This window comes from Portunus trituberculatus, chromosome 37 (genome assembly GCF_017591435.1).
Source record: "Portunus trituberculatus isolate SZX2019 chromosome 37, ASM1759143v1, whole genome shotgun sequence".
In the NCBI taxonomy this organism is placed as follows: domain Eukaryota; kingdom Metazoa; phylum Arthropoda; class Malacostraca; order Decapoda; family Portunidae; genus Portunus; species Portunus trituberculatus.
This window is the reverse complement of record NC_059291.1, coordinates 19,984,984-20,006,802: the sequence shown is the minus strand read 5'-3', so window position 1 is coordinate 20,006,802 and position 21,819 is coordinate 19,984,984. Positions and strand designations below refer to the sequence as shown.

Here is a 21,819-nt window from a genome sequence, read left to right as displayed (position 1 = left end):
TGCCTCGTTGAAACAAAACTGAAAAAAGAGATCCATGTCAACTTTAAAGAGGAGGGATATAATACCTGGAGGAGGGATAGGAAGGATAAAGGGGAAGTAGAAGTGCTAATAATGGTTTGTGATAATATATGTGTGGAGGAAGTGCAACATGGTGAGGACAAAGAGGAAGTAATGGGAGTAACAATCAGAAAAGAAGATTTGAAGAAAAGAAAAATAATAGTTACATAATATGTTCCACCAAAGACTAATACATGGGGATCAGAAGAGCATAAAGATATGCAAAGAGAGGTGATCAAGTGCCTAGATAACATGATAAGAAGAGATAGAAGAATACTCTTAGTTGAAGACTTTAACAGTAAAAAAGTAAACTGGAGAGAGATGGAAGTAATGGATAATGCTGGGCAGTGGAGCGAGAAAGTGTTACAGTTGACTATGGTTAATACAATGGACCAGTGGATGGAGGAGTCAACAAGGTACAGGAGGGAATAAGAACCATTGTTGCCTGACCTAGTTTTCACAAAGAAACCAGAGCCCCCTCCAATCATACAATACCTAGTCCAATATGAAAAAGTGATCATGTGACATTAGAGATGCAAATTCAGGAGGAAGATGAGATAAGTTACAGAGAGGACTATAAAGGAGAGAGATTAAATTATGCAAAAACAGATTTTGAAAAATTAAGGATCTATTTTGCTGATATTGAGTGGAGTAATATTATGTGCAGAAAGACTGTACAATAGAAATATGATATATTCTTACAGAAATACAATGAAGGAGTAAAAAAGTTTGTTCCTGTTTATAGAGTTCAGAAAAAAATACATGCTTGGTACAATGCTAGATGCATACAAGCAAAAAAGGCAAAAGATAAAGCGTGGAAGAAACTCTTAAAGCAGGGAAATGACTATAACAGATGGCAGTACAAAGATGCTTGAAATGAGTATATTAGAGTAAGGAGAGAGGAAGAAAAATTTTGAGAAAGATATAGTGGATAAAAGCAAAGATGAACACAAACTTTTCTACAAGTTTATAAACAGCAAAACAAAGAATAAGGAAACAATTGAAAAAATAATTAAAGAAAGGAAGACATACCAAACAGAGAAGGAAATGTGTGAAATAATGAATGAGAGCTTCAAAACGGTATTCACTGCAGAAGATGATTTCACAGAACCTAATAGGACATTGGATTGCCAAGGATTACAGGAGATTGCAGTGCACAAAGAGGATATTGGAAGATTACTGGATAAGTTGGAAGTCAGAAAAGCAATGGGGCCAGATGGTGTATCAGGCTGGGTGTTAAAAGAATGTAAAGAGCAATTACTGGATCCAATTTTGGAAATAATTACAAGTTCAATAAATGAAGGGAAAGTTCCACTAAAGTGGAACAGAGCCAACATAATACCGATATTTAAAGGAGGAAAGGCAACTGAACCACTAAACTATATAGACCAGTGTCACTTACAAGTGTCTTGGGGAAGTTATGTGAAATAATTTTCAAAGAAAAATGGGTTAAATTTCTAGAAGAGGAGCAAGTCATATCGAACAGACAATTGGGGTTCAGGACAGGACGGTCTTGTGTATCAAACTTATTAAGGACTTGAAAACAGAGATGGATGGGTAGACACAGTACACCTGGACATTAAAAAGGCTTTTGATAAAGTCCCTCATGGAAGACTACTTTGGAAACTAGAGAACTTAGGAGGACTGCGTGGAACCTTGCTCGAATGGACAAGAGATTATTTGAAGGATAGAGAAATGAGAACTGTCATCAGAGATACATACTCATCTTGGGGTAACGTAACTAGTGGAGTGCCACAAGGGTCAGTGTTAGCCCTCATTATGTTTCAAGTTTATGTAAACAACATTCACATTGGGATAAACAGTTATATAAATTTATTTGCTGATGATGCAAAGTTGCTAAGAGTTATCAAAACCAGAGAGGACTGTCTGCTGTTGCAGGAAGATATAAACAAGATCTATGGGTGGAGCAGGAAGTGGAAATTGGAGTTTGATGCCAAGAAATGTCACATAATGGAACTAGGAAAGAATAAGAGAAGACCAGTATGGAACTATCTGATGGGAGAGGAACAATAATGAAGACTAAAGAGGAAAAAGATCTTGAAGTGATCATACAAGAAAATCTGAGTCCTGATAAACATATAAGCAAGATATTTGGACTATCATATAAAATGTTGACTAATATAAGAGTGGCATTTCATTACATGGATAAAGATATGATGAAAAAAATTATCACAAGCATGATATGCCCAAGGCTGGAATATGCAGCAGTGGTATGGTCTCCGAGTTCTAAAAAGGACATAAGAAAATTGGAAAGGATACAGAAGATTGCTACAAAGATGATGCTGTAATTAAAGGACCTCACATATGAAGAACGACTGAAGGAATTGGGACTGCCAACCTTACAAGATAGAAGAGAATGTGGGGACCTAATAATAATGTTTAAGATAGTAAATGATATTGAAAAGATAGACAAAGAAGACCTGGTGCTATTGATGGAAGAAGATGGAAGGACAAGAGGACATGAAAAGAAAATCAGGATGAGGTAGTGTGTGAAAGATATTGAAGAATACAGTTTCCCACACAGAACGGTGGAAAAATGGAATGCATTGGACAATGGAATTGTCACAGCACATAGTGTGCATAACTTTAAAGAAAAACTAGATAAATGGAGATATGGAGACAGGACACTATGAGCCGTGCTCAAACCCTGTACAATACAACTAGGTAAATACACACACCCAAGAAACAATGATATATCAAAGGCTAGATGTCACATCTATGAAGACTCATTAAGGAGCCTACAGAAAAAAGTACAGGATGGGATCGAAGAGTAGAAAATGGAATTGGTGAAAACAAGATGGAGAAATTATGAAATGCCCGGAAACAAGAACAGGAAGAGGAAAAAGTAAAATTTTCAGGGGTAGTAGAGACAAATACATGAGAAAAAAAAAAAAAAAAAAAAAAAAAAAAAAAAAGGACGCTGTTATACAAGTAATTAAGAAGAAAGAAGATCTAGTGAGAGATACAGTGGATAAGAGGAACTGTTTCTTAATTTTTGGGATGAAGGAAAAAAAATCCAAACAAGTTCATGAAAGAGAGAGAATTGACCACAACTACTATCAAACAGGTCCAAGACAGCACACGGGAGTTGGACCAGGAAGTGGAGGAGGTGATTAGGCTGGGAAGGTTTAGTGAAAGGGGTAAGAAAATGAGAATGAGATCGCAGGTAGCGGTGGAGGAAATTGTGACAAGGAAAGGAAAGCTGGCTGATGATACTGTGCGTAAAGATATGTGGATAAAAGGAGATATGAACTTGGAGGAGAGGGAAAAAGAGAAAATACTAAGAAATGAAGCTAAGGAAAAAAATTGAGAAAAGGACGGAGATCAAGAAAAGAATTTCTACTGGAGGGTTCTAGATAAGAGACTAAAGAAGTGGTATCTACGAAAGAAATAGGAGGTCATGGAAGAGGCAAGAAATTAAGAGTGACTCGTACTAATATAGATGGGTTGTTATCCAGCATGTTGGAGGTTAGGGATTATTTGAAAGTAAAAAAGCTGCATATAATGTGCATCATTGAAACAAAACTAAAAGAGGAGGTCCATGTTAACTTTAAAGAGCACGGATATAATAACTGGAGAAGAGACAGGAAGGAAAAAGGGGGAGGAGGAGTGTTAATAATGGTTCGTGATAATATATGTGTGGAGGATGTGCAATATGGTGATGGCATGGTGAAAGTAATGGGAGTAACAATCAAAACAGAGGAAAAAAAAAAAAAAAAAAAAAACAGTTACATATGCGCCACCTAAGACAAATAGGCTACATGGGGAACTGGGGAACATAAAGATATGCAAAGAGAGGTGATTAAGGGCTTAGATAACATGATAGAAGAGATGTAAGAAGAATACTTTTCCTGTAAATAAAGTAAACAGGAGAGAGATGGAAGTAATGGATAATGCTGGACAATGGAGCAATGAGTTACAGTTGATTATGATAAATACAATGGATCAGTGGGTGGAGGAGTCAAGAAGGTACAGGGGGGAAGAAGAACAATCATTGCTTGACCTAGTATTCACAAAGAAGCCAGAGGCCCCTCCAATCATACAATACCTTAGTGCAATGGGAAGAAGTGATCATGTGACATTAGAGTTGGAAATACAGGAGGATGGGATAAGATACAGAGATGACTACAAAAAGGGATATTAAACTATGCAAGAACTGATTTTGAAAAATTAATAATTTTTTTGCTGATATTGAATGGAGAAACTTTATGTACAGAAGAACATTACAAGGGAAATATGAAATATTCATACATAAATATAATGAAGGAGTAAAGAAATATGTACCTTTTTATAAAGAAAAATATACATGCTTGATACAATGCTAGATGCACATAAACTAAAGAGACAAAAGATAAAGCTTGGAAGAAACTCATAAAACAGAAAAAGGACAATAACAGATGGTAGTATTGGGATGCGAGAAATGAATATATTAGAGTACGGAGAGAAGAAGAAAGAAACTTTGAGAAAGATGTGGTGCGTAAAAGTGAAGATAAACCCAAGCATTTTTACAAATTTATAAATGGTAAGATGAAGAATAAGGAAACAATAGAAAAACTAATTAAAGGAGGGAAGACTTACCAAACAGAAAAGGAAATGTGTGAAATAATGAATGAGAGCTTCAAAACTATGTTCACTGTAGAAGAGGATTTTACAGAACAAAATAGGACATTGTATTGCCAAGGATTGCAGAAAATCACAGTGCACAAAGAGGACATTAGAAGATTATTAGAAAATTTAGATGTCAGAAAAGCAAAGGGGCTGGATGGTGTATTAAGCTGGTTGTTAAAAGAATGTAAAGAGCAGCTGTTAGATCCAATTTAAGAAATGATTATAAGTTCATTAAAAGAAGGGAGAGTACCACTGGAATGGATGAGAGCCAACATATTCCCAATATTCAAAGGAAGAAACTCAACTGAGCCATCAAATTACAGACCGGTGTCACTTACAAGTGTTGTGGGCAAAATATGTGAAATTGTTATCAAAGAAAAATGGGTTAAATATCTGGAAGGAGAACAAGTTATATCGAACAGACAATTTGGGTTCAGGATAGGATGGTCATGTGTGTCAAACTTATTAAGTTTCTACTCAATAGTAATAAAAGGACTGGAGAGCAGAGATGGATGGATGGACACAGTATACCTGAACATGAAAAAAAAGGTTTTTGATAAAATCCCTTACGGCAGACTACTTTGGAAGTTAGAGAGCATAGAAAGACTGCAAGGAACTTCGTTAGATTGGATAAGGGATTATTTGAAGGACAGAGAGATGAGAACTGTGATCAGAGATATATAGTCATCTAGTAAAGTAACAAGTGAAGTACCACAAGGGTCAGTGTTAGCACACATTATGTTCCAGGTACTATATGTAAATGATATTCAAAATGGGGTAAACAGTTATATTAATTTGTTTGCTGATGATGCAAGATTGCTAAGAGTAATCAAAATCTGAGAAGACTGTTTGCTACTGCAGGAAGGTAAAAACAAAATCTACGAATGGAGTAATAAATGGAAATAAGAATTCATTGCCAAGAAATGTCATGTAATGAAACTAAAGACAAAGATATGATGAAAAAATTATCATGAACATGATACATCCTAAGCTGGAATATGCAGCAGTGGCGTGGTCACCGGGCTCTAAAAGATGTAAGATTAGAACGGATCCAGAAGATAACTAAAAAGATGGTGCTGGAACTAAAGGACCTAACATATGAAGAAAGGCTGAAGGAAATGGGACTGCCATCCTTATAAGATAGAAGAGAATGAGAAGATCTAATAACAATGCATAAAATAGTAAATGGCATTGAAAAAATAGGCAAGGAAGATCTGGTACTGGTGACAGAAGCTAGAAGGACAATAGGACATATGAAGAAGATTAACCCTTTCCTGGCGGCAGGGCAGATGAGTGAACTACCAAACAAAAAATCGACTATATATAGACGCTACTGACTTTCATCCATATGTCTATATATATATAGTTTCCCAGCAAATGGGTACTCTAGACTGACATCTATATATAGACTCTGCCACAAACCTGAACAAACAATTGAATCTCTATGTAAGTGTTGTTTGTGTTTGATTGGTGATAATATATGTCAATATATTTGTATGAGTGTTTTAGTTACTCACATCCAGAACTTGTGACCTGGATGTAATCTACTTCCACTTTTCTTTGCATTTTTTTCACATACGTATTTGTTTTGAACCTGTTCATTTTTAGGCAATGTTGCTGGCATGTGGTACAGTTCTTTCTCTTTGACATGATAGGCTATGATAAGAAAAGTGGAAATGATGCAAAAATTTTCAGTATTAGCTTAAGTGCGTAGCAAATCCACCATCAACAAAGCACAGGCAGTGACCGGCCTTGAAAGGCCATTTTGACCAGTGTTTGGGTAGTTGAGATACCAAATAATTATTTATTTTATGAATTTTGTTACTTGTAATCAATCGTCTATATATAGATGACGCTACAACTTAGTGCAGTAAAATAAGAACAAGTGTCTATATATAGACAATCCGACAAGAACTCCCGTTTTCGAAATGTCTATATATAGATCCTCCACCAGGAAGGGGTTAAGATGAGGCAGTGTGTGAAGGATATTGTAAAATACAGTTTTCGAGATAGAACAGTGGAAAAGTGGAATGCATTGAGTGATGAAGTTGTTACAGCACATATTATGCATAACTTTTAAAGAAAAATTGGATAAATGGAGACATAGAAACAGGACGCTAAGAGCCCCGCTCGAATCCTGTACAATACAACATGTAAATACACGGAAACACATAAAAGGTGAAGAATCAAAATGATGCAGAGTTATAAGTGGAGTTCCACAAGGAACGATTCTGGTCCCTGTAATGTTCATAGTGTATCTTAATGATATGGCTGATGAGGTGGACAGTTATATATGCTTATTTACAGATAATGCAAAGTTACTGAAACGAGTGGAAAATGACATAGATTGGGAAATGCTACAGAAAGATTTGAATAAGATACACAAGTGGAGCAAGAAATGGGAAATTAAATTTAAAGCAAAAAAGTGCAGTGATGGAACTAGGGAAAAGCAATAGAATATAGACGAGCTCTTACACTATGAGAGGGGTAGAAATTCAGAAAACAAGAGGAGAAAGAACTGGGTATTACAATAAATGACAATTTATCACTGGAAAAACACATCAACAACATAGTTGGGGAAACATATGAGTTAATAAGAAAAATAAATTGGGCATTTACCTATGTAGGTGAAGAGATGATGAAAAAACTAATAGAATATATGATTTGACATAAACTAGAATATGCTGCACTTATATGGTCCCCACATAATAAGAAAGACATAAGAAAGATAGCAAGGATTCAAAGCGCTGCAACCAAAATGGTTCCAAGTTTGACAAACCTAACCTATGAGGACAGATTAAAGAGATTAAAACTTCCAACATTGCAACAGAGGAGAGAAAGAGGAGACCTGGAGTTCTGGATAGAATCATTGTTTCTTCCTTCATTCACCACAACTGGTTCTATCATCAAAATGTTTGATTTTCCTTTCTTTTAGCCATAGGCAATTATTTTTGATAATTGGTATGGCCAATCTAGGGAATCACGAGATTCTGCGAGATGTTTGTTTGTGCCGCCATATTGTCATCACAGCTAATCACAGCACAGAGGTGCTTCACCTTCAGGACAGGTGCTGATGCACGATAAACATCTTCAGGGCATAAGCCCATGAAACACAAGCTTACCCTTGCTCTCTGTGGCAATGCCAGTGGTGATTGTAAGGTTAAGCCCCTACTAGTGTATCATTCGGAGAATCCTCGAGCCTTCAAGTCCCACAAAGTGCTAAAGGAGAAGCTTCCAGTGATGTGTAGGGCTACTGCAAAAGTCTGGGTAACGAGGCAGTTTTTTGTAGAGTGGATGGACCTCACTTTCGGTCCGACTGTGAAAAAATATCTTGAAAAAAACCACTACCTTCCTCTGAAATGTCTGCTGGTGTTAGACAATGCCCCTGCTCACCCTCCTGGCCTTGAAGATGATATTCTCTAAGAATATTCCTTTATCAAGGTTCTCTTCCTTCCATCTAACACTACCCCTCTCCTCCAGCCCATGGACCAGCAAATGATTTCTAATTTCAAGAAGCTGTATAAGAAACAACTCTTCAAGAGATGTTTTGAAATCACTGACGCCACCAACCTCACCCTCCGTGAATTTTGGAAGAAACATTTCAATATTGTGATATGCCTCAGGCTCATCGATCAAGCTTGGAAGGAGGGTTTCGAGGTGCACCTTGAACTCTTCGTGGAAGAAGCTGTGGCCTGATGCTGTCTCCACACGAGACTTTGAGGGATTTGAAGAAGGCGAAGCCATTGGCGCTCCTGAAGTTGTTCCTCAACCTCAGGTTGAGAAAATTGTTTCATTCTGAAGGTCAATGGGGATGGTCGTCAATGAGGAGGAAATTAATGAGCTTCTCGAGGAACACAAACAGGAGCTTATGACGGATGACCTGAAGGAGTTGGAGGCCAGGAACAGTTCTTTTCTGGTGAGGAGGACAGAGATACGACTACGACAATGGCAGAAATTATGGAGATGCTATCTTTGTATCATAAAGTGGCAGAATTCATAGAAAAGAAACACCCTGAAAAGGTTCATACAGGTCGTCGTCTTGCACAGTTTAATGACATTTGCTGGAGTCATTTCGGGGACATATTGAAATGTACGCAGAAACAAAGTTCCTTGGATCATTATTTTTCAAAGAGGCCATTAGTGAGTCAAGGTAAAGGTCAAAGTGATCTGAAAAAACAGAGAATGGAAGAAGAATCTGATGAAAATTAGAAACTGGAATAAGAAAAATTAATTTAAGTTTTGTGTTAATTGATGAAATTTAGATACTGAAAAAAAAAAAAAATAATTTTAAGTGTTTCGTAAAGTTAAGTGTTAATGTTTCATGCCATTTTCTATATTTTCTGCTGTTTGCCCTCCTCCTCTGCCGCCACTTTTGCTTTCGGACATTATCTCACTCGAAAGGTAAGGTTCCACATTTTCGTATTATTATTTTTCATCTATTATTGCATTATGTTCTATTATCTACTTCATTTACAGGTATTAACGGTTAGGTAAGTATAATGAATGATTCAAATGTATTTGGCTCTTATTACATTCTGTTTTTACCCTTATAATAAAATTTAATGTGGTGTTTTTGTAGGGCTTGGAATGAATTAGGTGATTTACATGTAAAATGCGACTCATTATACAAAAAAAATTATGATACGAAAGCCACTCTGGAACAAATTAATTTTGTATCTCGAGGTACCACTCCAAAGAGATGTAAAAAAGCTCCAGTATGGACATACATGGAGAAAACAATGCCTAACATTACTGTTTGCCTCATTTGTAAGGATTCTTTGAAATACTGTGGAAATACTTCAAACATGACCAAACATTTGAGAACAAAACATCCGAATGAGTTCAAGCAGATGCAGGAGGACTCCATCCCTGTCACTATCTCATACAAGTCTGAGAGTGAGTGTGAGAGGTTGCCTGGAACATCAACTGCTACTTTGCAACCAACTTTAATGCAGACAATAGACAGAACGCAGGCTTACAGAAATGACTCTATAAAAAAAAAATCAACTCGATCTTCTTGCAAAAATAGTAGTTAAAGATCTTCAGCCAATGTCTATAACTGAAGATAAGGGATTTAAGGACTTTGTCCATGGCCTCAACCCTCGCTACAAGCTACCTAGTCGCCGTGAATAGGAGCGTTCGCGTTAAGGCGATTCAGTTACCAATGAGTCATTTTCTGTTTTCCTTTGCGGGCATCATAGGTGGCTATTTACTTTTTATTTAATTAATACTACGTATGATGCAATCTCTTAGTCAAGAAAGCAATTTTATAACATATCAAATAACTCAAAGAAGTAGTTTATATATATCAAAACGCATGTGATGCACTAATATGCCATATATAAAGTGAAATCCATAGTACACGTATTTGCTTCCCACATCATTATAAGGAACGTAAAAAATTGGGGGATGCATTAATAGTGAGTAGTCTATGTAGCAATAATACAAGAAAATATGAGATACAATTGACATGTATTATATTTCTACTCAGAGTGGTTTCTTTATTCTGAAAACATCCTGCCAGGCATACGAACCAATGCGGTGCACCAGATCGCCGAAAACGCCATTAGCCGTACCAGTAGTTTTGCATTATATTCTTAACTTAATCCGTAAGCATTTCTTTTCGACAAAAAGTAATGCATTTGATTCATGTAAACTTTATGTTAATTTATATTTCATTTACGTTGTTTAGAAATTGTTTGTGTAATAAAATAGAGAAACAATACTTTGTTTCCGAATCGCGATCCGCCGAAATCAACAAGGACTCGAGTTGACCGGTCGACCCTCAAAAACCCATGCTTCAGAATGACATCAGTAACATGCTTATCCAGAAATAGTTGGTATCCTCTCTCCTTCTCATACGCTATAGCACGTTCTGATGTCCACCTCATTTTGGAGAGTACATATTTGAGGCATTGTGCTGATGTCACAGGTGGTAATGTTATGAGATTAGTGTCCCATTAAGTCAGTGTATATGGATCAGGAAAAGTTATGCACGTCCCATTTACTTCTACTGTCCTCCTCCTTATGTTGGTTTCTTCTCCATCATTATCTTCTGTGATGCTGGTCAGCTGCAGGTTATTAGTAGCCTTCTCCACCATGTGCACAAGGGCATCTTTTGAATATCCCGAGTGTGGTATTGCCCATGCCTTCAAGTAATGCTTGAGACTAGCCACCGTCCACTTCTTTATGTCCTTCTCCATGCTTGAGTGTCCTCGTTATGATAAAAAGAAAGCTGGCTCTACTTGGAGGTCTGAGGAGCAGCCAAACACCCGTGTTTGTTTTGGTCGTCGAAAATGTCGTACTGCAGGCAACAAATTTCAATACACTTTTTTCTCTTTTTAATTCGTGTAAGAGTACTTCATAGTGCTTTTAAATACATTTAAAAATCAAGGAAACTATATATATATATATATATATATATATATATATATATATATATATATATATATATATATATATATATATACGGTAAAATATGTGCATTTCTTAGCCTTCATTCAAATAATATATATTTGATGGATCGTCACAAGCTTTGGTTGAAATTCTTAATGGAAACTCAATCTATGATTTTTTAACGAAAAATGTATGATCGAATTATTTCCTTATCTTAATCAATGAAAACACTAGCAGAAAGGATTCTATATGATTGCCCATAAAGTGATTTTTTAATCTGAAATGAAGATTCTGGTGGTATGTACTAAGCATTCACCTAACGCGAACGCTCCTATTGATGAGGACTCTCTTACCTAATCTGTACGAACAAGAAGTAGCCAAAATTAGCGAGGAACTTGAGAATATTGAGGACCTTGCATTAACAACCGACATTTGGACCTCCAGACAAACACAAGGGTTTATCACGGTCACGGCACACTTCATTTCTTCAGACTATAAGATCAGATCAGTTGTTTTAGAAACAGCAAGGATGACAAAAAATCATACAGCAATGAATATTGCAAAGGAACTTACTACCATATGCAATAGATGGAAAATTCTAAATAAGATATGTTGTATAGTTACTGATAATGCTGCTAACATGACCTCAGCAATCCAATCACATATGAAACTACGCAATCTTCCATGCTTTGCACATACAGTAAATTTAGTAGTACAAGATTCACTGAAAAATACAAGGGATTTACAAATAGTAAAAGAGAAAGTAAAACAAATTGTCACCTTTTTCCACCATAGTGTCAAAGCAACTGACAAACTTAGCCAGCTTCAAGTACAACACAATGTTCCAGTTAAGAAACTTATTCAAGATGTAGAGACAAGGTGGAATTCTACCTATCATATGCTGGAACGCTTCGTGCAGCAAAGTAATCTTGTCACCAGTACTCTTTGCTTGCTTGGAAAAAATTATTTGTATCTCAGTAATGATGAGCTTAGTCTCATAAAAAAAGTCATACTTCTCCTGGAATACTTCGATGAAGCGACTAAAGAAATATCAGGAGAAAAGTTTACATCACTCTCCAAGGTCCTTCCAATTGTAAGAGGGCTGCAAGACTCTCTGCAAGTGATTGATGACGACGTGGATGTTCAGTTATGTGAGGAACTCAAAAAACAGCTAAATCGGAGATTTGCCGTTATGGAAGGAATCTTCTATATTGGGGCGTCAACCATTTTAGACCCCAGATTTAAGAAATTACCCTTCTCAGATGCTTCTAACATCAAGGTCACAGAAGAGTGTTTAATAAGCATATTGCACTCTCTGAACACAAATGAAAGATCAGAAAGTTCTGTGGCACCTTCAGTGCTGAGCCTCCCTGAATCAACAATGAAATCAGAGAAAAAATCTCTTTGGAATACCTTTGATGCTAAAGCAGAAAAGATCTCACAGACAGTCTCGAATCCATCTTCTGAGGCAATACTAGAATTGAGGCGATATTTTGAGGAGCCAAGAATTTCCAGAATTGAAGATCCCCTTTCGTGGTGGAAGAAAAAGGCACCCATATTTCCAAACCTCTCAAAAGTTGCAAAAAGAATCTTATGTGTACCAGCAACGTCGGTGCCATTTGAGAGGCTCTTCTCCAAAGCAGGAGAATTAATATCACAAAGGCTAAGCACTCTCAAAGACAAAAATGTAAACATGATTCTTTTCCTCAACAAGAACTTAAAATAAATCAATAAAATAAAATGCTTCTCCTGAATAACAGGAATGGACTACTAGTCACGCTTAATGACAGCAATTTCTTTTTAATTTCATTGAAGGGATAGATTGAACTAAAGGAATTTATATTTATGAATGTAGCTGCTAGTCCTACCATAGTCACTTTAAGAATACAATGTATTTTTTTACCAGTCCTTGTTATATATATATATATATATATATATATATATATATATATATATATATATATATATATATATATATATATATATATATAATTTTTGTTTTATATTTTATTTTAAAAGGAATCTCCCTTTCATTCTGTGATACGGAACTGTGATTATGTGTGGGCTGTGATTATATACATAGATGTTTTTGTAATATTGCAGTATAGAACATGTATGATGCAATACTATCATAATAAATGTCATATACCTCAAGCAGTTGTTTATTTGCTATCTTTTTAATATATAAGGTGATTTATGTAGCCTATATGTGTTTCACTGTTTGATCTGCTGCAGTCTCTGACAAGACAGCCAGACGTTACCCTATGGAACGAGCTCAGAGCTCATTGTTTCCGATCTTCGGATAGGCCTGAGACCAGGCACACACCACACACTGGGACAACAAGGTCACAACTCCTCGATTTACATCCCGTACCTACTCACTGCTAGGTGAACAGGGGCTACACGTGAAAGGAGACACATTCAAATATCTCCACCCGGCCGAGGAATTGAACCCCGGTCCTCTGGCTTGTGAAGCCAGCGCTCTAACCACTGAGCTACCAGGCGTGTATTTACCTAGTTGTAGTTTTACAGGGCCTGGGCTTTATGCTCGTGTGGCCCCGTCTCCATATCTACACTTATCCAATTTTTCTTTAAAACTATGTACACTCTTTGCTGACACCACTTCCTCACTCAAACTGTTCCAAGTCTCAACACATCTTTGCGGGAAACTAATTTTTTAAACATCTCTCAGACATCGTCCCTTCCTTAATTTCTTACTATGCGATCTTGTGCTTCTAAAGTCATATTCTTCTCTCAGGATCAGTTTCTCATTATCCACTTGATCCATTCCGTTAATCAATTTATAAACTTGTATCAGATCCCCTCTCTCTCTTCTCTGCTCCAAGGTTGGTAGATCCATTGCCTTTAGTCTCTCCTCATATGCCATCCCTTTTAAATTCTGGAACCATTCTTGTAGCCATTTTTTGTAGTCTCTAATTTTCTTATGTGTTTCTTTTTATGGGGAGTCCACACAACTCCTGCATATTCCAATCTAGGTCTTATTTTAGTACTTATCAATTTCTTCATCATTTCCTTGTCCATATAGTGAAATGCTACTCCAATATTCCTTAGCAAATTATACGTCTCTCTGAAAATTCTATTAATATGGCTTACCGGTTGATTATTTTCTTCCATTGTCACTCCCAAGTCCTTTTCCTTTCTTACTTTTTCTAGTTCTACTCCATCTCCCATCTTATAGATTCCCACTGGTCGTCTTTCACTTTTTCCCATTTCCATGACATGGCTTTTGTCCACATTGAATTCCATCTCCCATTTTTTGCTCCATTTCCAGATCTTGTTTAAGTCTTCCTGTAGTATTTCACAATCCTCTTTTTGTTTAATGACTCTGCACAGTTTCGCATCGTCCGCAAACAGATTTATGTAGCTGTTCACTCCCTCTGGCATGTCATTTATATATACGAGAAAAGGTATTGGTGCCAATACTGACCCCTGTGGCACTCCGCTGTCTATTGTTCTCCACTTGGACTTCATATCTTTAACTATCATCCTTATTTCTCTCCCCCTCAAGTAATTCTTCATCGATCTCAATGTGCTTCCTTTTAAGCCACCCGTCTCCTCTAACTTCCATAGTAATCTTTCATGTGGCACTTTATCAAAAGCCTTTTTTTAGATCTAAATAAATACAGTCAACCCATCCCTCTCTCTCTTGTACTTTATCAACTATTCTAGAGTAGAAACTCAATAAATTTGTCACACATGACCGACCTTTTCTAAAACCAAATTGGCTATTTGATAATATTTTGTTGTGTGTGTGTGTGTGTGTGTGTGTGTGTGTTAATTACTTTGTAGCCAATAGCCTAAGTCAACATGATATCAGAATCATGAGTGTAAAGAGCAGAGAAGACCATGACGCGATTCCGGAACCGTGAGGGCCATGAAACGATTCCGGTATTGAGGACGCAGGGAGGAGGGGAGAAATGCTGTATGACATGACTCACTGCCACTGTCCCGCGCCCCACGCCGCCCGGGAGGCAGGCTCTGCTGGCAGAGTGGTGGAATCGATTCCGGAACCGTGAAGGCCATGAAACGATTCCGGTATCGAGACGAGGAGGAGGAGAAATGCTGTATGACATGACGCACTGCCACTGTCCCGCGCCCCATGCCGCCCGGGAGGCAGGCTCTGCTGGCAGAGTGGTGGAATCGATTCCGGAATCAATTCCAACAGCCTCTGGAATCGGAATCGGGGATTCCCAAAATAGCGATTCTTGCCCAGCCCTAGTGCGCATGTTGTCCACGAGAGGCGCCTGTGATACGGCGGTGCTTTCAAACTTGGAAAAAATTACCTGGATAAAACTTCGTTAAAGCGAGTTTGTTGTTCATTAAATGAGCAGATGGTAGTAAAATGAAACCTTCGTTGTAGTGAAATTTTGTTGTGTGAACCTTCGTTAAGTTGGGGTTGCCTGTATACACCATATTTTATGGCTTGCAAGACGCTGCATCTTGGAAGACACACCCTAATATTTGAAAGAAATTTCCAAGAAAAAAAAAAAAAAAAAAAAAAAAAAGTCATTATCATACAAGAACACATTTACCATATACCCGACCACTGAACACAAAAACATAAGAAGCAAGGAGTCTGCAAGACACTATTGTTTCAGCAATCATTACAAATTGGCTGGAGCACTCACCACAAATTTACAACTATGTAAATAAAAACACCATAGGTAAATACGTACACACAGTGAAACAGTCCTTCTCTTCTTCTTGTTTTTAGTAGCGGATGACGGCACGTATTGAACATATTGTTTACATTACGTAATCAATGTTCAATTTTGTTTGTATGGCGAAAACTGAACGCATCAGTACTGCAGTTCGTATTTATTCTATTTTGCAATCATGCTTCACAAGCTTCATCGATGTGAATATAATTCACAAGTTGAGTTTTGACTCTTGCTTGAATGAGTAAGTCATTTGGATGTTCTATTAATAAAAGTATAAAGGCACCTGGCATGTGCGTGCGTTCGTGTGTATGTGTGTTGCTATGGGACGAGGGAGCGGCCCGTTTTCTCCAGACACCAAGTAGGCTCCAGGAAAGATTATGGTATTGGAAATATTGTAATAGCTAAGTACTGAGTTAACATCATATAAAAGGTTGAATTAAATAGTACTTAAGCTAACATCATAATGTAATGACTCAACATACAAATCCAGGTCGCTATCAATCAAGTGTCCAAGCTCACTTGAGGCTGGGTGTTGTCTTACAATACAACATTCGTCTTGGATGATGCAATAGTATTTTTCAGGATATTCTTTTTTAGGAAAAAAAGTGCGTCTTCTAAGCCATAAAATACGGTGTATATATATATATATATATATATATATATATATATATATATATATATATATATATATATATATATATATATACAGTAAGTCCTCGTTATATGGTACATATGCGTTCCTGAAAACCTTACCGCATATCGAATTTACCGTATACCGAACCCATTATAACATGTAATAATAGGGAATGCGTTCCAGCACGTCAAAAGTCATCCCTACATAAATTAAAATACATGAAAATAATCATTAAAAAAATAAATAGAAAAATAAAGTATTGTGCAAAAGAAAAACAGAAAATGTTTTTATTTACCTTTCAATTGCCATGTATTCTATCAGATGATGTCCTTCTCGAGGCTATGGGCCAGTATGGATTTCAGCCCTTACTCATCTTCCGCCGAGTGGGCAGACAAGGATAAGGCGTCGTCGTCTGCACTGTCGGAAGCAGATATAGAAGGGCCAGCTGTAGCAGGGTCGGCAGCTGTGACTGGGACGGCATGTCTGACTGTCTTGAAGAACGAGTAGATGGAGTACTGTTTAGTTTTTCTTGTTTTTTTCATCATAGACTTCTTGATAAATCTTGATACTTTTCTCTACAACATGAGCCACTTTGCTACTCCTGGCAGGATTTGGGTCACATTCCTTCAGGGTTTCCAGAGCTTTTTTCGATACCACCAAGACATTCTGTAAGAGTTTTGATGTCCAGGCCACGCACAGGTTCTTCCTCGTCTCCCTCTTTTTCTGCCTCCTGTGATGCCTTGTCTAGCTCTGTAAATTCATCATTTGAGAGAGATTCAGCATGGCTTTCCAAAAGATCTTGATCATCATCATCATCACCTTCATCGAAGCCAGCCCTATGGCACAGATTTACTATGTCATTTCTGATCGCACCGATGTCATCTTCAGCGAAGCCTGGGAAGTCATGCGTGCATTCTGGCCATACTTTATCCCACGCCAAGTTCATGGTAGACGTCTTCACTTTGTCCCAAGATGACTTGATGTTATCTAAGGCGTGCTTGATGTTATAGGACTTCCACCATTCTCTGATGGTGGGCTTGCCAGGCCCATCAGTTGCTGCATGGTTTGCCACTGGTAGTAGTCTTTTAGTGTTTGCCATAATTATTGTGAATATATTTGTGCTTACAATAGACCCTTTAATATTCCATTCATTCATCTAATTAGTAATGCATGTAAGTAATACAATTACAGAATACGAGACCTGGACAGGCTGATAGCATGGGCAGACAGATGGCAGATGGAGTTTAATTCTAAAAAGTGTCAGGTTATGCATTTAGGTAAAGACAACACAAACTTTAGCTATGAGATGGAGGGATGTTGGCTAGAGGCAGTAGAGGAAGGAAAGGATTTAGGAGTAGTGATAGACAGGACTATGAAATTTTCAACGCAATGTTTAGAAGCAAGAAATAGGACAAATAGGATCCTGGGTTATATAAATAGAAATGTTAGTTATAAAAGTAAGGAAGTGGTGCGTAGCTTATATAATTCCTATGTTAGGCCCCATTTAGAGTATTGCATACAGGCCTGGTCACCCCATTATAGGCGGGATATCAACATGTTAGAAGCAGTTCAGAGAAGAGCAACTAGAATGATACCAGTATTAAAGCGCCTGGAGTATAGAGATAGATTAAAGGAATTAAACATGTTTTCATTTGAGAGGAGATGTATAAGAGGGGATATGATAGAGTTATTCAAAATGTTCTTAGATACAAACTACATAGATGTGAGATCTTTCTTTACCTTAGAGGAGGGAAATAGGACTAGAAATCATGGAAGGAAGATTAGAAAGCAAGGCTGCAGGTTAGATATAAGAAAATATTTCTTTAGTCATAGGGTGGTAGACTTCTGGAATGCATTGCCAGAGAGGGTTGTAAATAGCACTAGTTTGACAATGTTTAAAAACACATTAGATAAGCACTTAAATTTATTAGATTTATAATTATGTATAGCGCTGCATGATAGTTTTTATAAGAAATTTGCTATAGTTAAACAAGATCCCCATGTATGGGGATCACAGATTGTAGAGGATTTCGCTGCAGGACTTAGCCCTGTTAATGGGCCAAATATTTAGAATTAGTATATAATGTATTGTGTACTTGTAAGTGTATCTTTAAGTACTGATGACGAGGTCGCTGTGCGACTGATACAGGATAACCTAGATGGGCCCTGGTGGCCCTTTGTTATCCTATTATTTATGTTATGTTATGTTATGTTAAGTTAAAGTCAGTACTGTGAGTGGCGGGGAAGTGTGGCGTGGATGACGTCATCACCCCTGCTCCCTCACCCTTGGCCCTCTCGGATGACATGAGCAGATACTGTATCTATGAATTTTTCTTACCGTATATCGAATTGAGGGTAGTAATTTCCAAATACCGTAACTGTGAATTTACCGGATAAAGAACTACCGTATAACGAGGACTTACTGTATAATATATATATATATATATATATATATATATATATATATATATATATATATATATATATATATATATATAAGAATCTTTCAATCATATTCTATATACTTTTTGTGGGTAATGAAGAAAACTTTTGAGCTTGTGACTTCAAACATTTCAACAAATCACTGAGTTATTTCCATTTCAAATGTAAGTAGACTTTCTTAAAACAACATATCTGTTGTGTAAAATGTCATATTGACCATATGAAAAGAACAACAAAATATACATGACATAATTTAGGTTAATTTCCAACCCTAGAATGAATCTTCTATTAACATGTTACCTGTGATGCGACCCACCAGTGGATTGTGCAACAGTTTTCATATATATCACATTTTAATCTTGCTATTAATAGGAAATCGATTATAAGTTTAGTAAAATTGCAATAAACAGTATATGTGTAGGAGGGCATAATAAACACTGATTAATAAACAATATGAAGCTTATTTCATTTGTAGTGTAGTAAAAATTATATGAAAAATAGTCTTCATATTTCCATATTTTTTTCCTAATACATGTAAAAAAAAAAAAAAAAAAAAAAAAATATATATATATATATATATATATATATATATATATATATATATATATATATATATATATATATATATATATATATATATATATATATATATATATATATATATATATATATATATATATATATATATATATATATATATATATATATATATATATATATATATAATTTTTTTCCTTCAGAAGAACATAAAACTTTTCTGTAACAAATCATTGGAACAGGTATCACAATTGGACTTTCCTTTACAAGCTTTAATGATTTTTAATTGATTTTTATATTCTTCCTGATATTATTTGGACAAATTGTAAAAAAAGCTACCATTTTCCTTTTTAATTGCATATATATATATATATATATATATATATATATATATATATATATATATATATATATATATATATATATATATATAGTAAATCCTCCTTATACAGCACTTCATTATCCGGTAAATTCCCAATTACGGTGTTTGGTAATTACTACCCTCGATTCTATTTACGGTAAGAAAAATTCACAGATGTGGTATCCGCTCGTGTTTTGTTTCCACTGTACACCATGCCACACAGCCACCATGACAATCAGCCTCTTCCCGAGTTTCCCACTGAAATCCTTACGGCGTGTTTTTTGTGGATATTATGAGTAAGGGCTGAAATACCTACTGTCCCTTAGCCTCGGGAGGGACATCATCTGATAGAATACGTGGCGAGTGAAAGGTAAATAAAAACATTTTCTATTATTTCTTTCGTGCAGTACTTCACATTTTTTTTATATGACTATTTTCATGTATTTTCATGTCTGTAGGGGTGACTTTCGACGTACTGGAACACATCCCCTATTATTACATGCTATAATGTGTTCGTATACGGTAATTTCGATTTGGTAAGGCTTTCAGGAGCATATGTACCATATAACTAGGACTTACTGTATATATATATATATATATATATATATATATATATATATATATATATATATATATATATATATATATATATATATATATATATATATATATATATATATATATATATATATATATATATATATATATATATATATATATATAAAACACAAGTTAAGAAACAACACATTGAAAAAAAAAATATCTGCTATAAGAATACACTGAAAAATACTTTTTTTTCTAATACATGTAAGAAAACTATTTTATCTTGCATTTTTCTTCAGAAGAACATAAAACTTTTCTATAACAAATGATTCAAACTGATATACCACAATTGGACTTTCCTTGATAAGCTTCAATAATTTTCTTTATTGATCTTTTCATAATTTCATAATTTTCCTGAAATCATCTTTATGATCTTATCTTATATTTCTCTTCTATTGAACTAAGTTGACCATAAAACCATGTAATATTTATTTTTTAAATATGTGAAACAGACACAAAAATATATAAACAAATTTAGGAAAGGAAAAATATAATATAGTATAGAAGCGCACTGAATATCGACAAATAAGGTATGTCCACCAGTGGGCCAAATCACAGAGAACCCCTAGATTTTTCACGGTATGTGATGCAACCCACCGTTAGGCAAACACTTTGATGTTGCCAGTACATTTGGATATGCTCCCATACAGCACTCTGCTCTTCTTGCTTCGCTGATGTGGCGACAATTTATTAGTATCACAATGCGGGAGAGCTCACCATGCTGCCAAACACAGGCAACGTGTTAAAGCAGCTAAGAAAAACTGTAAGGTCCTCAGCCTATATTTTCTAGGGCTCCCTCCCCATGTGTCACACTTGCTTTCCTTCCCCAGGCTATGCTACAGAATATATCAAATCTTACTCACTGGCAATGGTGGTGAGTTCCATCAACTGGCTCTGAGGCAGGAGAGGTGGCAGTTGTTTAAGGTAGTCTTTCAAGGCAGTTGCTGCTGCATTAACAGGAATGTCAAGTTCGGCAAAGTTTACGTTACCATCTGAGGAAGAGGGAGAAAAGGTGTTAATAAATCATATAATCATAAATCTGCAGGAGGAGGTAGTAGACATCTACTGAAACAATAACTTACTCCCAGTGAGATCTAATAGCACTAGTTCAGGAGGTGCTGTGAACCTTCCATTAAAGCTAGTTGTGATCTCGTTGAATGTTTCCCTTTGTGTCTTACAACTCAAGGGGGTAGTCACAGCCTACCCTCTAAAGACAGCTCTCCTTCTTCACACAAAACTATATGCACTTACCACACATACACCCTTCACTCCAAATCAAAATTTAAAAGAAAAATGGGACCCAAAATAAAAAACGCCTCGGAGTCCCCCTCTGGGGAGGAGACAAAAAATGTCCCCAGGTCGGACACCTCTCCTCTTGAAGACCACAAATGCCTTGACACCTCCCTCAACCTTTTCTACATTATCTTCTGCAACATTCGCGGTCTTAGATCTAATTTTCAATCTGTGGAACACCACCT

At 36.3% G+C, this 21,819-nt stretch overlaps 1 protein-coding gene across 1 annotated transcript in view; it reads right to left on the bottom strand.

Moving 5' to 3' along the window:
- The window catches only part of LOC123514151 (rho GTPase-activating protein 190-like), a 523,040-nt gene that overhangs the window by 32,051 nt on the left and 469,170 nt on the right, over positions 1 to 21,819 (bottom strand). Inside the window, exon 32 of the mRNA XM_045271800.1 lies at positions 21,205 to 21,333. Within this exon, the coding sequence (XP_045127735.1) occupies positions 21,205 to 21,333 (129 nt within the window). The remainder of the gene's footprint in view (positions 1 to 21,204; positions 21,334 to 21,819) is intronic.